At 39.4% G+C, this 17,263-nt stretch overlaps 1 protein-coding gene across 8 annotated transcripts in view; it reads left to right on the top strand.

Moving 5' to 3' along the window:
- EBF1 (EBF transcription factor 1) overlaps positions 1-13,692 on the top strand; it is a 291,394-nt gene extending 277,702 nt beyond the window's left edge. For 4 of the 8 annotated variants that reach the window (XM_075164300.1, XM_075164298.1, XM_075164297.1 and 1 more), the window contains exons 14-16: positions 934-1,113; positions 4,768-4,962; positions 10,536-13,692. In XM_075164300.1, the coding sequence (XP_075020401.1) occupies positions 934-1,113; positions 4,768-4,962; positions 10,536-10,567 (407 nt within the window). In that variant the 3' untranslated portion in view covers positions 10,568-13,692. Of the gene's footprint in view, positions 1-933; positions 1,114-4,767; positions 4,963-5,328; positions 5,423-10,535 lie in introns of those variants that run through there. The other 4 variants (XM_075164304.1, XM_075164303.1, XM_075164302.1 and 1 more) reach the window with 1 other exon arrangement.
- The last annotated feature ends 3,571 nt before the right edge of the window (positions 13,693-17,263 follow it).

Genomic DNA, 17,263 nt, shown 5'->3' with positions numbered 1-17,263 from the left:
ATAAACTAAAAAGTGAAGAACATTTTTGTAAAAACCCTTTGCATTTTCCCCTCTCCTTTGCTCAGCTCTATTTATTGTCCGACTTAAAAATCCACTTTAATGAGAAAGTATTAGAATGAGGCTGTTTTCTAGAAGGGCAGACAAAATTATTTTGCATTACACTAAAAAAATAGAAATGATTTTTAGATTAAAATATTTTATAGATGTACTGTGTGGTAGGAAGAGAAGCTGACATTTTTTCTTCTAGGAGTGAAGATGCATTTTGTATTTCTGTGCTTCTAGAAACAAAACTTCCTTTTTGGATAATTGGATATGAGTTTCCCCAAACATAATTTCCAGAATTAGGTAGAGACTCAAATTTTAACTTGTGCCAAATTTGATAGTCATTTTCTACCAACATAATGATTAGACCAGGGCAAAAAGACTAAAGATATCCCACTACTTTGAGAAATATACCCTGCATTTTCTAAAGTGAGCAGTGAGCATCTAATTTGAGATGCGTTAAATGAGAGCGACATCAGAAGAGAATTAACAAAAATCACATGCTTTTAACATACCTAAAGTCGGTATGTACTCCTCACTTTGAAAATGTAGGTCATGTTTACTCCATTCCCTACAAACAGCTCTGTTAGAGTGAGTGTTTCTATAATACTCAACGGTAATCTTTGCTTGAGGGCATGGGTTGCCTGAGGAGCTGTGAAGGCTGTTGCCTCGCTTCTCCCGCTTTGTCCTCCCATCAGCAGTGACCTAGTGAGGGTTCACAATTTGGGTTACCTGGTGGTAGTGGTGGTCAGTCCCGGCCCTCCCCGTGCACACCATGGCTGGTCTAGGCTGCTGGCGTGGTAGCCCAGAGTTACTTACTTGTAGCTGTTTGTGTGAGAAACTGTTCTCGGGCTAATACCAATTTCTAAATGTATTCCCTCCCCACAAAAGGTTTTACTCGCAACTCAAGCAGCGTGTCACCTCATGGCTATGTGCCAAGCACCACCCCTCAGCAGACAAATTATAACTCTGTCACAACAAGCATGAATGGCTATGGGAATGCTGGAATGTCAAATTTAGGCGGTTCTCCAACCTTCCTGAATGGATCTGCTGCCAATTCTCCCTATGCCAGTGAGTATTATATGGCTTTTCTGTATTTTGCACATTTTCATTAGAAGGAGATGGTGACTTTTCTGTGGTACTCAATATGTAGTTTCTATTTTGAGCGCTTGAAACAGAGCTTGGTCCTTTCTCTCCTCTCCAAGGCACTGACCTTTGAAGCTCTTTGAAGACATTAGTGTTGCCAGCAATGCTCTTCTCTGTTTTACTGTTGTTATTATTATTATTTGGAAGTCTCATAAGAGCTTAAAAAGAATAATGTCTGTCATGATTTGGGCTGATAGTTTCATAACTTACCTTATACTCTGCAAATAAGAAATGCTGTCCTCAACATTGCTAGAAAGCAGGGATGGCATAAGTGACTTAATGTCCATTGGAGTGGATCAAAAGTCAGTTGTCAGTACACAACTTTTTGTTGCAGTGGCTATGAAAGGAAGCTAAGGATATTTGCTGCAGGAAAAATAGTTTTTTCCAGATGTAAGATATGAAGGGCAGAAAAGTTTACTGACATTTCCATAAGCTGCATGATGATGTTTCTGAGACCTCTGAGCAAATAATATGTTCATAACCTTTATAGAAATTATGAATTACTATTGGGCCTAATCTTGATTGCTTATACTCCATTTGCTTTGTAAGTCAGTATTACACTGACTTCACTGAGAGCTTAGTATTAGTCAGTAAAATGTGACAATGGCTCTTAGAGTTTGCGTTTTAGTGTCTGTACAGTGAATGCCACAAAGATTAAGTCATACAAATCATATATTACATGGTGTAAAGAGTGTATGGTCTACAGTCCCAGTTATGGAAATATTTATGTGTAGGACTAACTTTCTGCATTTTGATATGAAAGGTTTAGTAACCTGTTTAAATATAAATACACATCTATTGGTAAGGGCCTATGAACCTCTTCTGCTCACACAGCTCAGTAGTCCCTATTCACATGAGAAAATTAAATGAATAGGACCTGCCCAATTCCTGACATGACTCATGTGGCGTAAAGGATTCCACTGATATCTGTAGAAAGCTGCTAGCAGAATCAGGCCAGAAGGTCTTGTCATATAAATAGGTTAATAGGCTGAGACCCTAGCATGGACACGACAAACAGACTGCTGAACATACCAAGGTTTACACAGCAAATCTTAAATTTAGTGGTGTAACAGCAGTAATGAATTATTTTGAATTGCATTGCTAGAGTTCAGAATTAAAAAGGGGATAGTAACCCTGATTTAAAAAATTACCTCCAAGGCTTCTTAGCTGCTGCAAATTTAGAAGAAAATATTTACCCACCTAACTAGTACTTATAACCTGGGAATTGCTAACCAGTTATTATTTTTGTACTCTAATAATAATGTAACAAGTAACGTTACAAAGTATCTTACTTATTAAGTGGAATTTACTGTCATAGAATCTGCGCACTCTGAATTCATAATATAACATGATTGATGAGACATCTCTTTTTGGAAGCAGATGCCAGTAATGCATTTAAAATACTCTAGCAGTGTATTATTTCATATTTATGAACGAAGTCCTCTTTAGAATAGCACTTCACTTCCCAGCCCTGGTTCTCTATTCTAGTTATATTTTGGGAGGTTTTCTTGGTAGATCTGTCATTCTGCTAATGCCTAATCCATTGAATCAGAAAATGCTTCAATCATGACCTGAAAATTAAAAGGTGGCATTCTTAATTAAATCAATAAACTAATTGCTGTATAGTAGCAATTCAATTTAGGTGCTTTGATTGCTCTCCCTTAGCAAGTACTTCCAGACATAGAGTGACTTCAGACTAAGATTGTATCTGTCAGACTGTGAAACTTTGAACATTTAATTTCCATTAATTGATTTCCTCAGTGTTAACAAATATGATATCAGATTCTCAAATAAGAACTTAAATAGGGTGATTTTTATCTACATAAATGCAAATAAAATAATAATTCAAAGCCCAGATGATAGGAATTTTACTCTATAATATGTTATTATTCATAGCCCCCTCATGTATAAACAGTTTCTAAACAGGACGAAGAATGAAAGCATGGGATCTTACTATTGGTCCTTTCCTTTTTTTTTGTTGGATAAGAGGGGAAACTGGCAATGCTGTCTCAATATAAAAGTAGTTGGCTTTATTTTCATTAAAACAAACTCACTTAAATCCTTAATGATAAATACATGAACCAAAGATATTTACCCCACTATACAGTAAAACAGCGGTTTAAGGATATATGTATTTAAAAACTGAACCTCGTAGATAGCAGGTTTGCATTTTGGACAATCAGTTCCATCCCTAAAAAAAAAGGAGAGCCTTATGTCTACACTTATTTAGGAAAACTGAAGACTCTTATTTTATTCAGTCTTGTAGTTAAAGCCAGATCTTCATTTGATGTAAACCAGAATGGCTTCATTGCTTAGCTATTCCAGCTGAGATTCCAGTCGATGGCTCTGAATGAGAATGTTGTATTGACTGTATTCAGACAGTGGTCATAGATCCTCTGGGAGAATTATTTGTCTTGACCATTACAAAACAGACTTTCATTTTCAAAATTCTCCATCTTGGGTGAGATATGAAATGCCAACTCCATTCCTGTTCATAGATAAAATGGTCACCTGAGAAATATGACTTTTTTTCATGTCACTGAGAATTCCTGGGAAGTCCCCACAGCAGAAAGTTTCCCAAAGCTGATGGATACAGGGAAGCTGGAGACTGACTTGGTACTAGTCGTTATAACACTAGTAGTTATGTGGCCATTGTGAGAAAGTTTTAGTGGTTTCTTCCATTGGGAGATAAAAGAAAAGCATGATTTCTGTCAGTTATCCAGACATTTTTTTGTGCAACAGACACTGAAAACACTAGTGCCAGGAGACCAAAGGAGTAAAAAACTGTCAGAGCGGCTATCTCACTGGTTGCTTCATGCTGGACAGCCTCCATGTATATATATGTGTGTGTATATATACATTCACAGCTTTCAGAACAACTCCTTTTAAACCCTAGTTCTTGCGGGGTTTGAGAGAGTAAAGAAACCCAACCATTTTTGCTGACTTTTGACAAGCAGACTGACTGGGTCACCACTAAGACCTCTCTACCTTCTGCAAGTTTGCTTGAAACCCCGTAGGTCTTTCTGGAGCCATCTTGCTACAAGGAAAGCACGGCTTAAAATGCTGGGTTTGGAGGCTAGTTAAAAACTCAAACCTTTCCAAGTTAAAAATCCCAGATCCAGATTTGCACTTTAACCACTCTCCTTGCCCATCAGTTTTGTAACCCCTGAGTTACCCACACAGTCTGGATTCCCTCTTATCCACCTACACAAAACCATTACAAATTCGGACAAGGGCAGTGGCTAATGCCAATCACTAGAAAAGTTTGATACAGGATGGCAGGACAGGGTTGTTGTAAGAATAAAGAGTTGCAGTGACAGAGAATTAAGGGAGTGTTTAAGAGCTCCTAGAATTACTGTTCCTGAACGCCTGCAAAACAAAACAAAACAAAACAAGTGGGTTTCCTGTAGTGATTGATCACGCTTTGTGAACAACCAGAAATCTAACTAACTGCAGTAAAGGCCTTGGCCATTTGAAATTAGACCCAGTGCATCCAAAAAGCAGAATGCTCTTGTTTCTGCAGCCTGCTGATTATCTAATTCTAAGGAATGCCTTTTGGGGGGTCTTTTTTTCCTCTAGTTGTGCCATCAAGTCCGACAATGGCCTCCTCCACTAGCCTCCCCTCAAACTGTAGCAGTTCCTCTGGGATTTTCTCCTTCTCACCAGCCAACATGGTCTCAGCGGTGAAACAGAAGAGTGCTTTTGCGCCTGTTGTGAGACCGCAAACTTCTCCTCCTCCCACCTGCACCAGCACCAATGGCAATAGCCTGCAAGGTAGGTGAAACCAAGTCTGGAGCACAGATGGCTGCTCTCAAAACCGTGAGTTCCCGGCGCCTTGTGAGGCTCTAAGCGACACTGAGTTGTCAAAGGGGATAGAAGACAATGGGGGATCCCTGGTGGTCTCTGTCCTAAAGTTTTCTCCTGTAAAGAGTAACTGGACTTCACCACCAGCCCACCTAGTACCATGCAGGTGTTTGGCAACCACCCTATCTCTAACTCGACTAATACTGCTGAATTGAGAGGCTGTGTCTTTTAAAGCACAGACCTACTGTTATGATAAAAACAAATAATATTTCAGCTTACTAATACCATCCTTTTTCTTTCTTTCCTCTCTTATTCCCTGTTGTCGTCCTTTATCAGACCAGTCTTTTGTGGACTCTAGCAAGTACTCCACTGCAGGGTCTCTCCAGGGGCTGGCCTTCTCCTGAAGTACGTCACTCAATCTTCCCTTCCTTTTTTTTCCTTTGTCATAGTACGCTTGTGCAGAAATCCTACTGAGAGCAAATAGACTGTTACAGAGCTTGGCACAAACCTTTGCCTTTCATAAATAGAAGACACATTACAAACTAACAGCAGCATTTTCCAGTTTAACTCATACCAGGGCAAACATTAGTTTCCACTGATTAATGTACTTCCGTGCCAATTAATTCCATAAATGGTGCAGGGCCTTTTTGAAAGCCTCTTCAACTGTTGGTATCAAGGGGCTGCTTCTTTTCTGCATCCCTTCCCCTCTCATTGCAAAGTATTCCAGCATTAGCACCTAAATACGTTTTGAAGCACTGACGCAAGCTGAGGGAGTGACAGACAAAAGCTTGTCAAACGGAGGATGCTGCAAAGACCAGCACTGCCCATTTCATTGTTTGGTTCAGCCTGTTTTACAACACTATGCCTAAACCTTCCTATGTAATTACCTCACTATGCATTAGTGTGCTGAGAGAGACATTTTCATGCTCGCTTAGGAGTTTCCATAAGCAGATGCAGCCAGCTGCCTCCAACTGTGCCAGAGGTGGGAAAGATTTTGCGGTACGCTTTGTGTTTCCCCCAGACCTAAGGTCTGTTTTCCTTTCCTCGTGCCTGTGCAAATTATCCAAAGAGCATCGAGCAGGGAATAAAATCCTTCATTTTTAAAGCCGTGTTCAAAAGGAGCTGTGCAGAGTGGTGGGAGAATAGTTCCACAGACTCCACAAGTCACTCTGCGGTCTCTGGAAAGGGAAACGCCAGGCTTGCGGGCATAATGCTGATAGCACCATTAACAGCCAAAAAAATCTATATGCAGGCAGAGTGGAAGGAATTCATTCATAAAAGCTGGGATCTATTGTGACTGAAGGAAAGCATTGTCCTCAGTCCATTTTACATTGGTGAATTGGGAGGAGGAATCCTTGCAGATGTACACACACGGACACAGAAACTGTGAAAATACTAGGAACGTATAAGCAGAACTTGGGTACATACGGTCAGGACTTTGTTATAAATACAGACTGCGTCAGGAATAAAACACAACAAAATTTTCAGATGAGCTGTAGTGTTTAGGAGATTAATTACTGCGCGTTTTAAAAATTTGGCACTGCTGGTATGCTACAAATTTTAAAGGCAACAGCTAAAAATGTTTCACCTCCATATTAAAAAATAAAAAAGGAGCTAAGAGTTGACTGCTAGAAGCTTTTGAACGTTAATGTTTTTTTCTTCTCTTCATCTTGTCCCAACCTGCTCTTGCAGGTAGAGAGAAAAAGCGAGTAACAGGAGAAAGCTTTTTCAGATACTGTTTTTCCTTTCACAAGACACGGAATTCCCAGATTCCACGTATTCACTTATGAAAAGCAATTATGGAATGAGCTGAGAGCACTGGATGCAACTGGGGCTTGCTGATTGCCTCCTCATTATGTCACATCCAGATCTCTAATGCCCAGAAACCACACAGATCTGAGTGTTTCCCCTAATTTTTAGTTAGCAATTCAGTTTTCATTATAGGAATGAGACACCAAGAGATGTTCATTTCTAGGTCATCACTGAACTTCTTGGTGAGTTAAAGACACACAGCTTTTAGTCCCATGCCTTCTGACACCACCTGAGGCTTGTAATAATCACTCAGAAATGCACTGCCTGTTGTGCCTTATTGCTTAAATAAACAACCATGTATAAGGAGGCTGTCTTATCTCTCTTGGGCTTCTGGATACATCAGAAAGCAATCAAGCTTTCCTTACGTAGCTTAGATATCAGCAGAACTCGCTAAAACAACAGCTAGGCTTATCTGTTGTTTTCTTTGCCGTGCAATTTTGTAAAACTCAAAATACATTATTTCTGTAATTTGCTAGCAGCAAATACAAATTAGTATATGATAGAAGAAATAATGCCCATTGGTGGGAGTTTTTCTAGTCTCTGCCCTCCCTGTCTGGAACTGGTATGATCTCATACCTACACTACTTCCCACTGATATCTCTGTTTTCAGGATCAATAACATGCTACAGCTGAGAGAATTTGCATGACTGGATGTAGCACTTATGGAATAAAAGTAGAGTGATATAAATGAAGTCTTGGAAAGAATGGAAATATCAAAGCTTTTAGGCAGAAAAGATATCATTTTGCCATTTACCTTGTAATTTAATTCAGAATTTCAGAGCTCTTCAAAAACAATAATGCTTTGAAAAAATAAGCAAAGATCTGCATCTGAACCATTTGTTTCCAATGGCAAAAGGTGCATGGCTGATACATAACTACAGGGAAATGTCTAAGCCATGAAGGGAGGAGTTGCAATTATGTCACCTTTGTTTGGGCTCTTACCCAGGGTAGACAGCTGTGCTGTCCCAAGAGAGACAATTCTTGGCCATTTCTTGTTGAAATCGATTTGATTTTTATGAATCTTTTAGCTTGAGAATTTTTTGTTGGAATAATATTTTGACATTTTCTGAAGTGTAGGTATTTTTTCTAAAGCAAAAGAACATCTTGTTTTAAAGTTTCACTAAATTTAGAATTTAGAAGGGGCTGAAAAGGACAAAAAAGGTTAAAGTAGAATGCACAGAGGATTAATTATCCATCTGACTCTGCTCAGTTGCACTCATCACATATAGGAAGACTCTACCCATTCCCATCTGCTCAACTCCTTGCTTATCTGAGCAGTAAAGGAGGGAGCACTGTTGTCAGTATTGCTTTTCTCTGTGCTGTAACATACGGCGCTGACATCCAAGCACTGCAGTCCCACCCCTATATTCTGCTAAACAACTGCCATCCAGAAAACTCCAAGTGCTTTACTAATAGGGATAAAAATCGTTATCCTCAGGTAAGAAATAGAAACAAATCACATTGCTTGATGTCATACAATGAGCTAGAAGGAGAACTGGGACAAAACCTGTCTCTCAGGTCTATGCCCTTGTGAGTCTTTCATATGTTCAGATAGGGAAAATTACGCTCTCACCCTTAGCTGTAGGTGGCTGCCTTGCAGGGCTGTCACAGCAGAATTAGTCTTGTTGACTGTATCCATCGCTGTCAATACCTGTTTTATTGATGCCGTAGAGGTCCGTGGTTCAGGCTCCATACTATAGCCCACACTCTAAGGATCCCAAGAGCAGAATAGAGAGCAACCACAACAGTGAGAGCATTGCTTGGCTTGGCTTTCCTTCATTTTTAGTCACGTGAACCAAAGAGACAGCTCAGTTGTGAGGATTCAGAACTTGTTATTTGAGACACTACTGAAATAAAACCCTTTGAGATTTTTTTTCAACAAAGCTGCTGTTGTTTCACCCAGTGTTGATTAAATCAGCAAGGATTCTAAAAAAAAGGCAATACTGAATTCATCCTATGATTTGAGATGAAGGAGACAGCATAGCTATGGAGATAATATGAAAACGCGTCCTCAGATTATCTCCATTGTAGAGCCAAAAAAAGCCCATGACAGGAAATACCTCAGCAAGGAACATCTAAGTCACGGTGGTGTCCTCTATGCTACTCACTTGAGTGTCTTCCTGCAGGGCTTAAAGCAACTCAAGTCACCTCTCTATTGCTTTTATCCTCATTCTCAGCTCCTTGAAGAGCCCTTGTGTGGAGCAGAAACAACCAGTACAGCGACTCCACATAAAAACGTTGCTGAATGATAAATTCCAAGAATCAAAATGCTGCTGTATAGTTGCAACATGTCACCTCTGAGGATGGCCTGTTGCAAACATGTGGATGTGTTTTGCATTCTTGCCTTCTCCTCTCATTTTATTTCATTTAATCAGTGCAGTTTACTCGAGCTGTTCTCCCCTTGCTGATTAGACTTGTAATTCTTGCACATATGGTGGTGTTTGTGGAGAAAACATTTCCCTCCTCTCCCCCTCTAACCCCAAATCTGTGAGTCTTTTACTTTGGCTCTGTTCTTATCAAATAATTGCAGCTGTAATTAAAGCACAATGAATCAGCACCAGTCACAGGGTTGAGTTCTTCCTTAAGAAATTACATGTCCAGATGTCTGAGATGGCAGGCAGTTCTAGCATTTAAATAATGTGCCCACAAAGTGCTGCCGACCTGAAGGCGAATCTGTTTTCTACCCTTTGGCAAATAACCGTACAACTAGTATTTTAAAGATGCATTGTTGTTACAGTTTTCATCATAAGCTTGCATGACTACCTCCTGTAATGATGTGCTTGCTCAGAGTATATCACTTGGACACTTGGTGTGTCTGATCTGCATAGAGTCCCTGGTAAACAGAGGGAGACCAAGCTGGAGGCCAAGCTAGGTGGAACCTGTTGACTTTTAAAGAATGTCTCCTTTTCAAGAGAGGTGGTGGCTTCATAGAAAATGATGTTAGGAAGCATAATGAAGAAATACTGATGATTCAACTTGGCCAACAAAAAAGAAGACATTCTAAATTAACATCAACATACGACTCACTCAATGTAGTTGGTGATGTCTGCTACAAGTGTAATAAAACCATGAGATGCCGGTCTGCAAAACCACCAGTTAAGGACATATTTCAATTTGAAAATTGGATTTGAGGGTTTAAGTCCTTTTCTGAGCACCTGGAAATGCATACATAAGTCCCAGGGCTGAACGCTGAACTTGGAAAAGAAAACTGGCACAGGAGAATGAACCACTGTTAGTGTGCCTAATGCAACTAACACCCTACCAGATCTGTAATATTGCTGGCCGATGGGACTCCAGCCATTTTCTCATATGTGGAGCAAGTATCTGCTTTGCTTTTAAAAGAGTAATAGAATGTGTGGCAATGGCTGGGTCAGGTTTAAGCCTCCTGAGCATTTTGAGATTTTGAAACTAAAATCAGAAAATAAAGTTGGGGTCTGATTCTGATATCAGGGGAAGTGCACTTTTTCTGCAAGAAAATCACTAATTTCAGCAGAGTCACTTGCAATTTAAACCACTTTCCGATCAGAATGAGGCTTCCCATGATTACTGTGTACATAGTTGTCTCTACTGGATGATACTTATATATAAATTTAATTCATAATACGGCTGAGTGCGTTGCTAGTAAATGTTTAAAAGCTCTGAGGATTTTAAAAGTTGCTTGATAATGCACAAAAGTAACTTTTTTCCGCCCTCTCTCTCTCCCCCCCTCCCCTCCCCTTTCCTTCTGACAGCTATATCTGGCATGATTGTTCCCCCCATGTGAAAGAATTGCCTTGAAGAATTTTATTAATGAAGAGGTTGAATTCTGCTTCAGAGAGAATCTGATACAAGTCCCAGAGTGGAACTTTTTACTCAGGCCTTTTTAAAAATAAAAAAGAATAAAGAAGAATCTTACAATAACTGCGGATTTTTAAACAAAACAAAAATCACCATCCTTGCAAATACTGAAATTAACAATCTACAATTGCAAGGTGTTGATTCAAGTTGTCCATCCCAAATACCTGGGAGATATATTTATTGTATGTTGGTAAAAAAAATCCACTTTTTTTTTTTTTGCGGGGGTGGGGGCTTGCTTTTTTCCTTCTGTTTTTTGTGTTTTTTTAAGGCTTGATTTAACTCAACACCATTTGTCTTTTATAAATCATACAATTACACAAGGGACACTAGAGATGGAACTCCACATTTTTAATTTATGATTTTTTTTTTTAAAGCTGTGTAAAGAAAAATGAAGTGGTGTCATTTACATACAAGTCTGTATGGGACAGAATAGAAGTGCCAGTTAGTTTTTCGTAGAAGAATTATGGCCATTTAATTAAGGGTCGGCTCATACAGGTTGCTTATCCAGTGGTGACTAGCTAATATGATGCATTTTTAATGTTCTAATTAAATAGATATCACTCCCTAGAAAGCCGATATTTTTGGATGGCAAGAGAGGGATGAGGGGTGGGATTAGTAACCTCTGTCTTTAATATCAGGCTAAATAATTGTGTAAATAATACAACAAGAAAAGTTGGTGAAAGCAAAGGTAAGGGTGCAAATAACACATTTCCTCTTGAACTGAAAATCCAGTGCCTCTAGATATAATGCTAAAACTGCAGAATTAGATTAGCGTGGCGCTCTCTTTAGCTTATGTATCAGACTCTTTCCAAATGAGTGGCCTTCTTGAAGTTTAGTGTCATCTGAGCTGTGCGTAAAATGCCATTTGGGTTTTGCGTAGCCGTCTAACAGCACAGACTGCGGCCATCACGCGTGGGGTGTTTTCGTAGCCCCTCTCCCCTTGATCTGTTTGTTTTTATGGGGCAGAATGAGAACAGACTCCTCTGCGGTTCTGCATCCTCACGATCTAAAAGCACACGTTTTCGTCAGCCTCCCACTAGGATTGTTCCTGCATCAGTCGACCTTCTCAGTTTGTATCATAATATATTAAGCAACAGGTAACTGCTTTTGAATAGTAAATGGAAACATGAGTTTGGGGGGCGGGGGGTGGGGCTGTTAGGAATGTTTCAAATCAAAACCATAGCTTCTGTTTTACAAAAATTTTGCTATCATTATCTGGGAAGTGTTCTTAAAAACTATTAGTCAAAGAGGCAGCAAAGCTCTGAAGATGCATTACCTGATATTTTTTCTTTGCTGTTGTGTTTTGTATGTAGTTATAAATACTGTAGATTTTTTGTGATTTTTTGCCAAAGTTGTTGTTCTATTTATACATTTTAATGTCTTAAGACAGTTTTTCAATATCACAAAAAAGAATTTTACTGCATATTTTGCAAAAAGAGCTCACTACCTTTAGCTTGCACATACTTGCAAAATTAATTAAAGAAAAAAAAAGCTTTTTGTTTCTGTTCTTTGTTTGTTTGTTTTAAAGGGGATTTTGTAAAATATCCATATAAATAATGTATTTATCTTTGGAATTTGTACATTGCTTTTTTTCCCCTACCAATTTTATTTTATTGTGTATGTTTGCTATGTGAAAAGTGCTGATTTGTTTGGTCATTCACCGTTGTATTAGCTGTTTAAATGTGATTTTAAAACATTTCATTTATAGTTTTTTTTTTTAGTATTGTTTAAAACCATGCTTCCATTTTTTTTAATTTCCACCCAAAAGCCATTGTCTATTTTTGTATTATTTGTAAGTTAAGAAGTTTTTTCCAATATATGGCAAAAAGTAGCATATTATTCTTGTAGCATTTAGTTATGTAGATTTTAAAAAAAATGTATCCTTTGCTTTTGAGGCTTAACAAAAACTAATGCTGTTTTACTCTATTAATATGCATGGGATTTCTCCTCTTTGGAGTGACGCATTTTTGTGCATTAAATATGGGGAGAAACTTCATAGAACTCAATGAAAATACTTTCTTTCTTAAGTCTGCTTGTATATTTCTCTGTCTTTCACATAAATATAAACCAGCAGATTGGATGCCTTAACAATGCAAATCATATTCATTTCACTTGTACATTGTACTGTGCACCAGAACTGTCAATCATCACTAACATTCTAAGAAAAAAAAAAGGAATTGAAAAGCACAAAAGAACTGTTTTGTTACCTTAAAACAATATAACTTTTTTCTAGTCGAGCAAGAAATCATTTACAACGATGCTGCAACTGTGCATGCTTCCTGTATGAATTTTGCAATGGTTTTCACTAGAATGTCACAGTGTGATCTTTGGGGGGAAGGGAAGAAAACAGGATTTTTTTTTTCATGGTGAGAAAATAAAAGAAGAGAAAACTGGAAAATGTGAGAGACATCAGTTTATTGCTTCTCTGTATTCCAAGCAATTATTCTAATTCACATAGTAAGCAACAGCACGACAATGTAATCAAATTTAAAGCCATATTTTGTCCAGTGACACCATCAATTACTCTTGTAGAGCTCCACTCGAAGTCACAGCGATTTTGACACCAGTGTTAGCCATCGATGTTTGTAGTCTTCTACGCCAGTGTCCAAAGATCCTTTGACAATGTGCATCATTTTGTTTTGTTGCAGCTATTTATAGTGATCTGATGAATGGGAATTTATAAAAATCTCCCCCGCACCACCCTCATCTTTTACAAAGTAAAAGATGCAGCTGTTTACAGAATATGGCTTTAAGTGGAAACATTCAGATTTCAGTTTTAACAAGGTGAAGCTTCACAATGACTGGATTGCATAAAGTATGCCTATTTCCTCACAGTTGTACTAGGATGCAGCTAAAATGAGGTCATCTCTGAAACTACTAACCTTTCACCTTCTTATCTAAATCTTTTTGAATAGACACACACACTGTACAGTTCTATTGTTAGAGAAACTAACTACTGTAGAGATTGTTATAATTTTTTTGCAGAAATTCAAGCTGTAAAAACTTTTCAACTTTCACAATATTTAATTAAAGTTACTTCCTGTCTGTGAATACAGCTCCTAGTTGTGTGTTTATTTTTCTGCTTCTGCTGGCTAGTAGATGAGAAAAAATAAAATATAGAAGCCAGAGGCTACTGAATTATCTTTCTGAAATTAAGGAGAAGCAGAAATTCATGGAATTACACAGTGAAACATGGTGGATACACTGGAACTCCTCTGTCACTAATGGATTTCAAAGGATCCTCACTCATAGTGTTGAATGTTCATCCTGTCATCGTTACTCTTATTATTTCCATTGGTTTAGTCTACTGATTGCCAGAAGGGCCAAGGTGTTTTTCTAGCGGCTTTCAGGAGCATATCTAGCTTTAGGTACCCAGTTGCACAGAGCTGTCTCTCTAAACACAGTGATCATGAAGTACAAAACAAAGGCATATTAGATCCAGTGCCAGAGACCCAGGGAGATTTAAGTTTTCATCCTGGTATTATTTAAGTCAATGGCAATACTTCCAGGACCAGGTCTTAAGTGACCTGCTCAGGGTCAGCTCCAAGAACTGCATCAAAGTATGTTGAGCTGTAACTAGCTCCTTGACTTGACCATGAAGGAGGCTCCTAAAAAGTGTTTTCATTCTGCTACCCTTCCTAAATGACAAATCCATCAGCTGCTAAATCGGTTCTAGGCGTTTCATTTCGTTCTGTACTCCTCTGGCAGGAGAGGACCATAAGGAGCTTTACCTCTGGCATGTAGAAGGTTGACATAAGGGCACTTAGCTGGGCCTGAAGAGTGGCTGTCATACAGAAGACCTGTATGGGGACAATCAAAAAACCTTTAAACACCACACCTAATGCAAAGCTCTCAGCATTTCCAAGGTAGGAATAGGACTCTGCAGTTTAAATTAAATTAAAATTTGCTTTAAAAAATTAAATTTGCTAAAAACATAAGCAGCTGGAAATGGCTTCTTGCAATGTAAAGTGTTGGATATCTCTTAAATGTTAACAGATCCGCTCAAGTAGTTGTTAGAGAAAAGAGAGCTGTTGGCAAAGTCAGACCCCAAATGTGTTTATCAGCACAAGAGATCTGTTTCGTCTGTCTGCGATAATTCTCCTGCTTCTCTTTCAAATGGTGTGAATATTGGCAGCTCTCACTGCAGCCGAGGGCCTTTTGAGTGCTCAGCTCACGAGAAAGATGTTGGGTCACATGTAGCTGAAAAGCAGTCTTAAAGATCACATTCAGGATTAATATTAGGCAACTGTTCTAGATGCAGCAGAACCAGAGCTCTGCTTCAGCCTTTTGGATCCAATGAGAATGTTTTTGTCTGAAATGTAATTTCAGCCACATTAAAAAAAAGGGGGGGGGGGGTAAGGAAGGTAAGATAGCATGGACCATCAGGCTTCTACTTCGGCCAGATGCTGAAGGAAAGTCTGCTAGTCAGCCCCAGCGATGTTCATCTGACAATCCAAACTGGGAGTCAGTACTGTAATAGCTGATGAATTGCTTTTCTGATGCCAGAAGAAAACCCTCCAAAGCCCAAACCATGTGAGGACCAGTTGCAGGGTGCGCATTTGGGTATGGGTGCAGTAAGACACGTATCCCGCTAAAAGGGAGAGGAGTGTCTTCTGCCATCGCACAGAGAACATGTAGGCATGGAGCTTAGGGTATGTGTGTAATGGCACGGCTTCTGGCTGCCCGCTAAACTGGTGGCTTCTTTGATTTTTCAGCAACTATAGTAGTCATTCTGACTGAATAGTTTATGTCTAGCAGTGGGATTGGTGGTATATTTGTATGGATACGTCTCTAATTTTTTATTTAGTTTAAAGAAACCTCACCAAAATGAGCTACCTTCACTGTTAGTTGTCTTGTCTTGTCTGTGTGTCTGCTTATTCCCTTTAGTCTGTCTGTACAGGCTCTTGCCACAGCTGCTTCATGTAATCATTTACACAACTCTGCTTAGCATCACAGCCCATGTATCTTCTGCCATTTCATGGGTTGGCTGAAGACACATTTCATCACTTGTTTTCCTCAGCTCCTTTCTGTTTACTGCCCCTTGTTCTCCAGTCCTCTTGTAAATATTCACATTGCGCTGCTGTACTGAAGATGGGCTGGAGGCTTCCCACAGAGTCGCTGGCCCCCAACTCAACTCAACTCCTCCAGTTTCATGAGACGGAAGTTTTTGGAAGAGCTTTAGCAAATACCACGTTACCCAAGCTTTTTCAGAAACGCATCCACTGCACCTTAGTTTATTTGCCCTCATCACCCTTTTATAGAGGCTGCCACTGAAGCCCATTTCTCCAGCGCTTAGAAAACATTATACACTTTTGTCCTGCACCAGCAGTCTGCTTTTGAGTACCTTCTCACCTGTGTTAGCTCTCCTGTTAAATATACAGCAAACAAATGCTGCTGCTACTGCTTTGCTTTGCTGTGCTAAGCAAGCCAAGCTCTTCTAGTGTCATCTTAAAAGAGTTGCCCTCGTTTTCATGGAGAATCCCAGTGGCTTTTTTTTTCCAATTTAATTTCACTCTGCACCTCTCTTGCTTGGGCCTGGGTGCATCTCTCAGATAGGGAGATGGGACGTCCGTGAGGACATCATCTCAGAGCTGTGACCATTTACTTGCTTCGCTCCATCCACAGCAACATTACAAAAGCATCATTTTCTACTCGCTTCTTTCTTTCTCCCTTTACAAACACACTTCATTACCATCATACTAATAAAAATGTGCAAAACCTACCAGTGAACATTCAAAGTCCACTCCATACAATAAGGCCACATCTCAGAGATGCTGTGAAGCAGCCTGACATAGAACTTCAGCGAGATACTTGGTCAGTTTGATTGCTGCCTCCTTGCCCACCCACCAGTTGCACTCTTTCCTGTCATTGCCACCTCCCTGCCTGCCCCACCACCATTATCTCAATGGAATGCTGTCTGATTTGGGCCTCATTTGACATCTCTGTTTCCTTTATTTCCCAGAAGTAGCTGGCTCTGGCATCCCTCTTCCCCAGCATCTAATGCTGATATTTCAGTAGGGGAGGTCAGGTCAATACTTTAGATAAATAAGTAATAGTTCCAACTCCGCAACCCTGTTCTCTCTTCCTCTCCTTGGTGCCCTGGAGGATACAACGAGACCAGAGCTTATGGCACTGCTCCAACATGATTGGCAGGTCATGTGAAAGAGCACACATCTTAGAAAACTTTAATATAGTCATTCCAGGAGACGAATGCTGATGACTACCCAGGTCACAGCCTAACAGCAGGGACTGCAATTCTAGGTGGCTTTTTTGTGTAGGCCTACAGCAGGAGCAGCAAATACAATGCTCTAACACACATTTTTCTCCTTATTTTCAATGAATGACCCAAACTTCATCACTAATATGGATATACATTTGAAGATCTCCATCAAAAAAATTATTTAGATGATCACCTAACCCTTTCCTGAAACATATAGCAAACTCTGTCCTACATGTCCCAGTCCAGCCAAATTCTGTTTTGTAGAAGGGGGATGAAATTGTTCACTTCCTTTTTTGTTAAAGTATATGAATCCCTAAATTTCCCACATTTATTCATATCAAAGTATATCTTACAGTGTAAGACCTTACAAGGGTTTCAGTGGGTTTGCTGGTATACAAGAGA

Source organism: Calonectris borealis, chromosome 15, assembly GCF_964195595.1.
Source record: "Calonectris borealis chromosome 15, bCalBor7.hap1.2, whole genome shotgun sequence".
In the NCBI taxonomy this organism is placed as follows: domain Eukaryota; kingdom Metazoa; phylum Chordata; class Aves; order Procellariiformes; family Procellariidae; genus Calonectris; species Calonectris borealis.
Note: the sequence above shows the minus strand (reverse complement) of the source record. Positions and strands in the feature narration are given on the sequence as shown.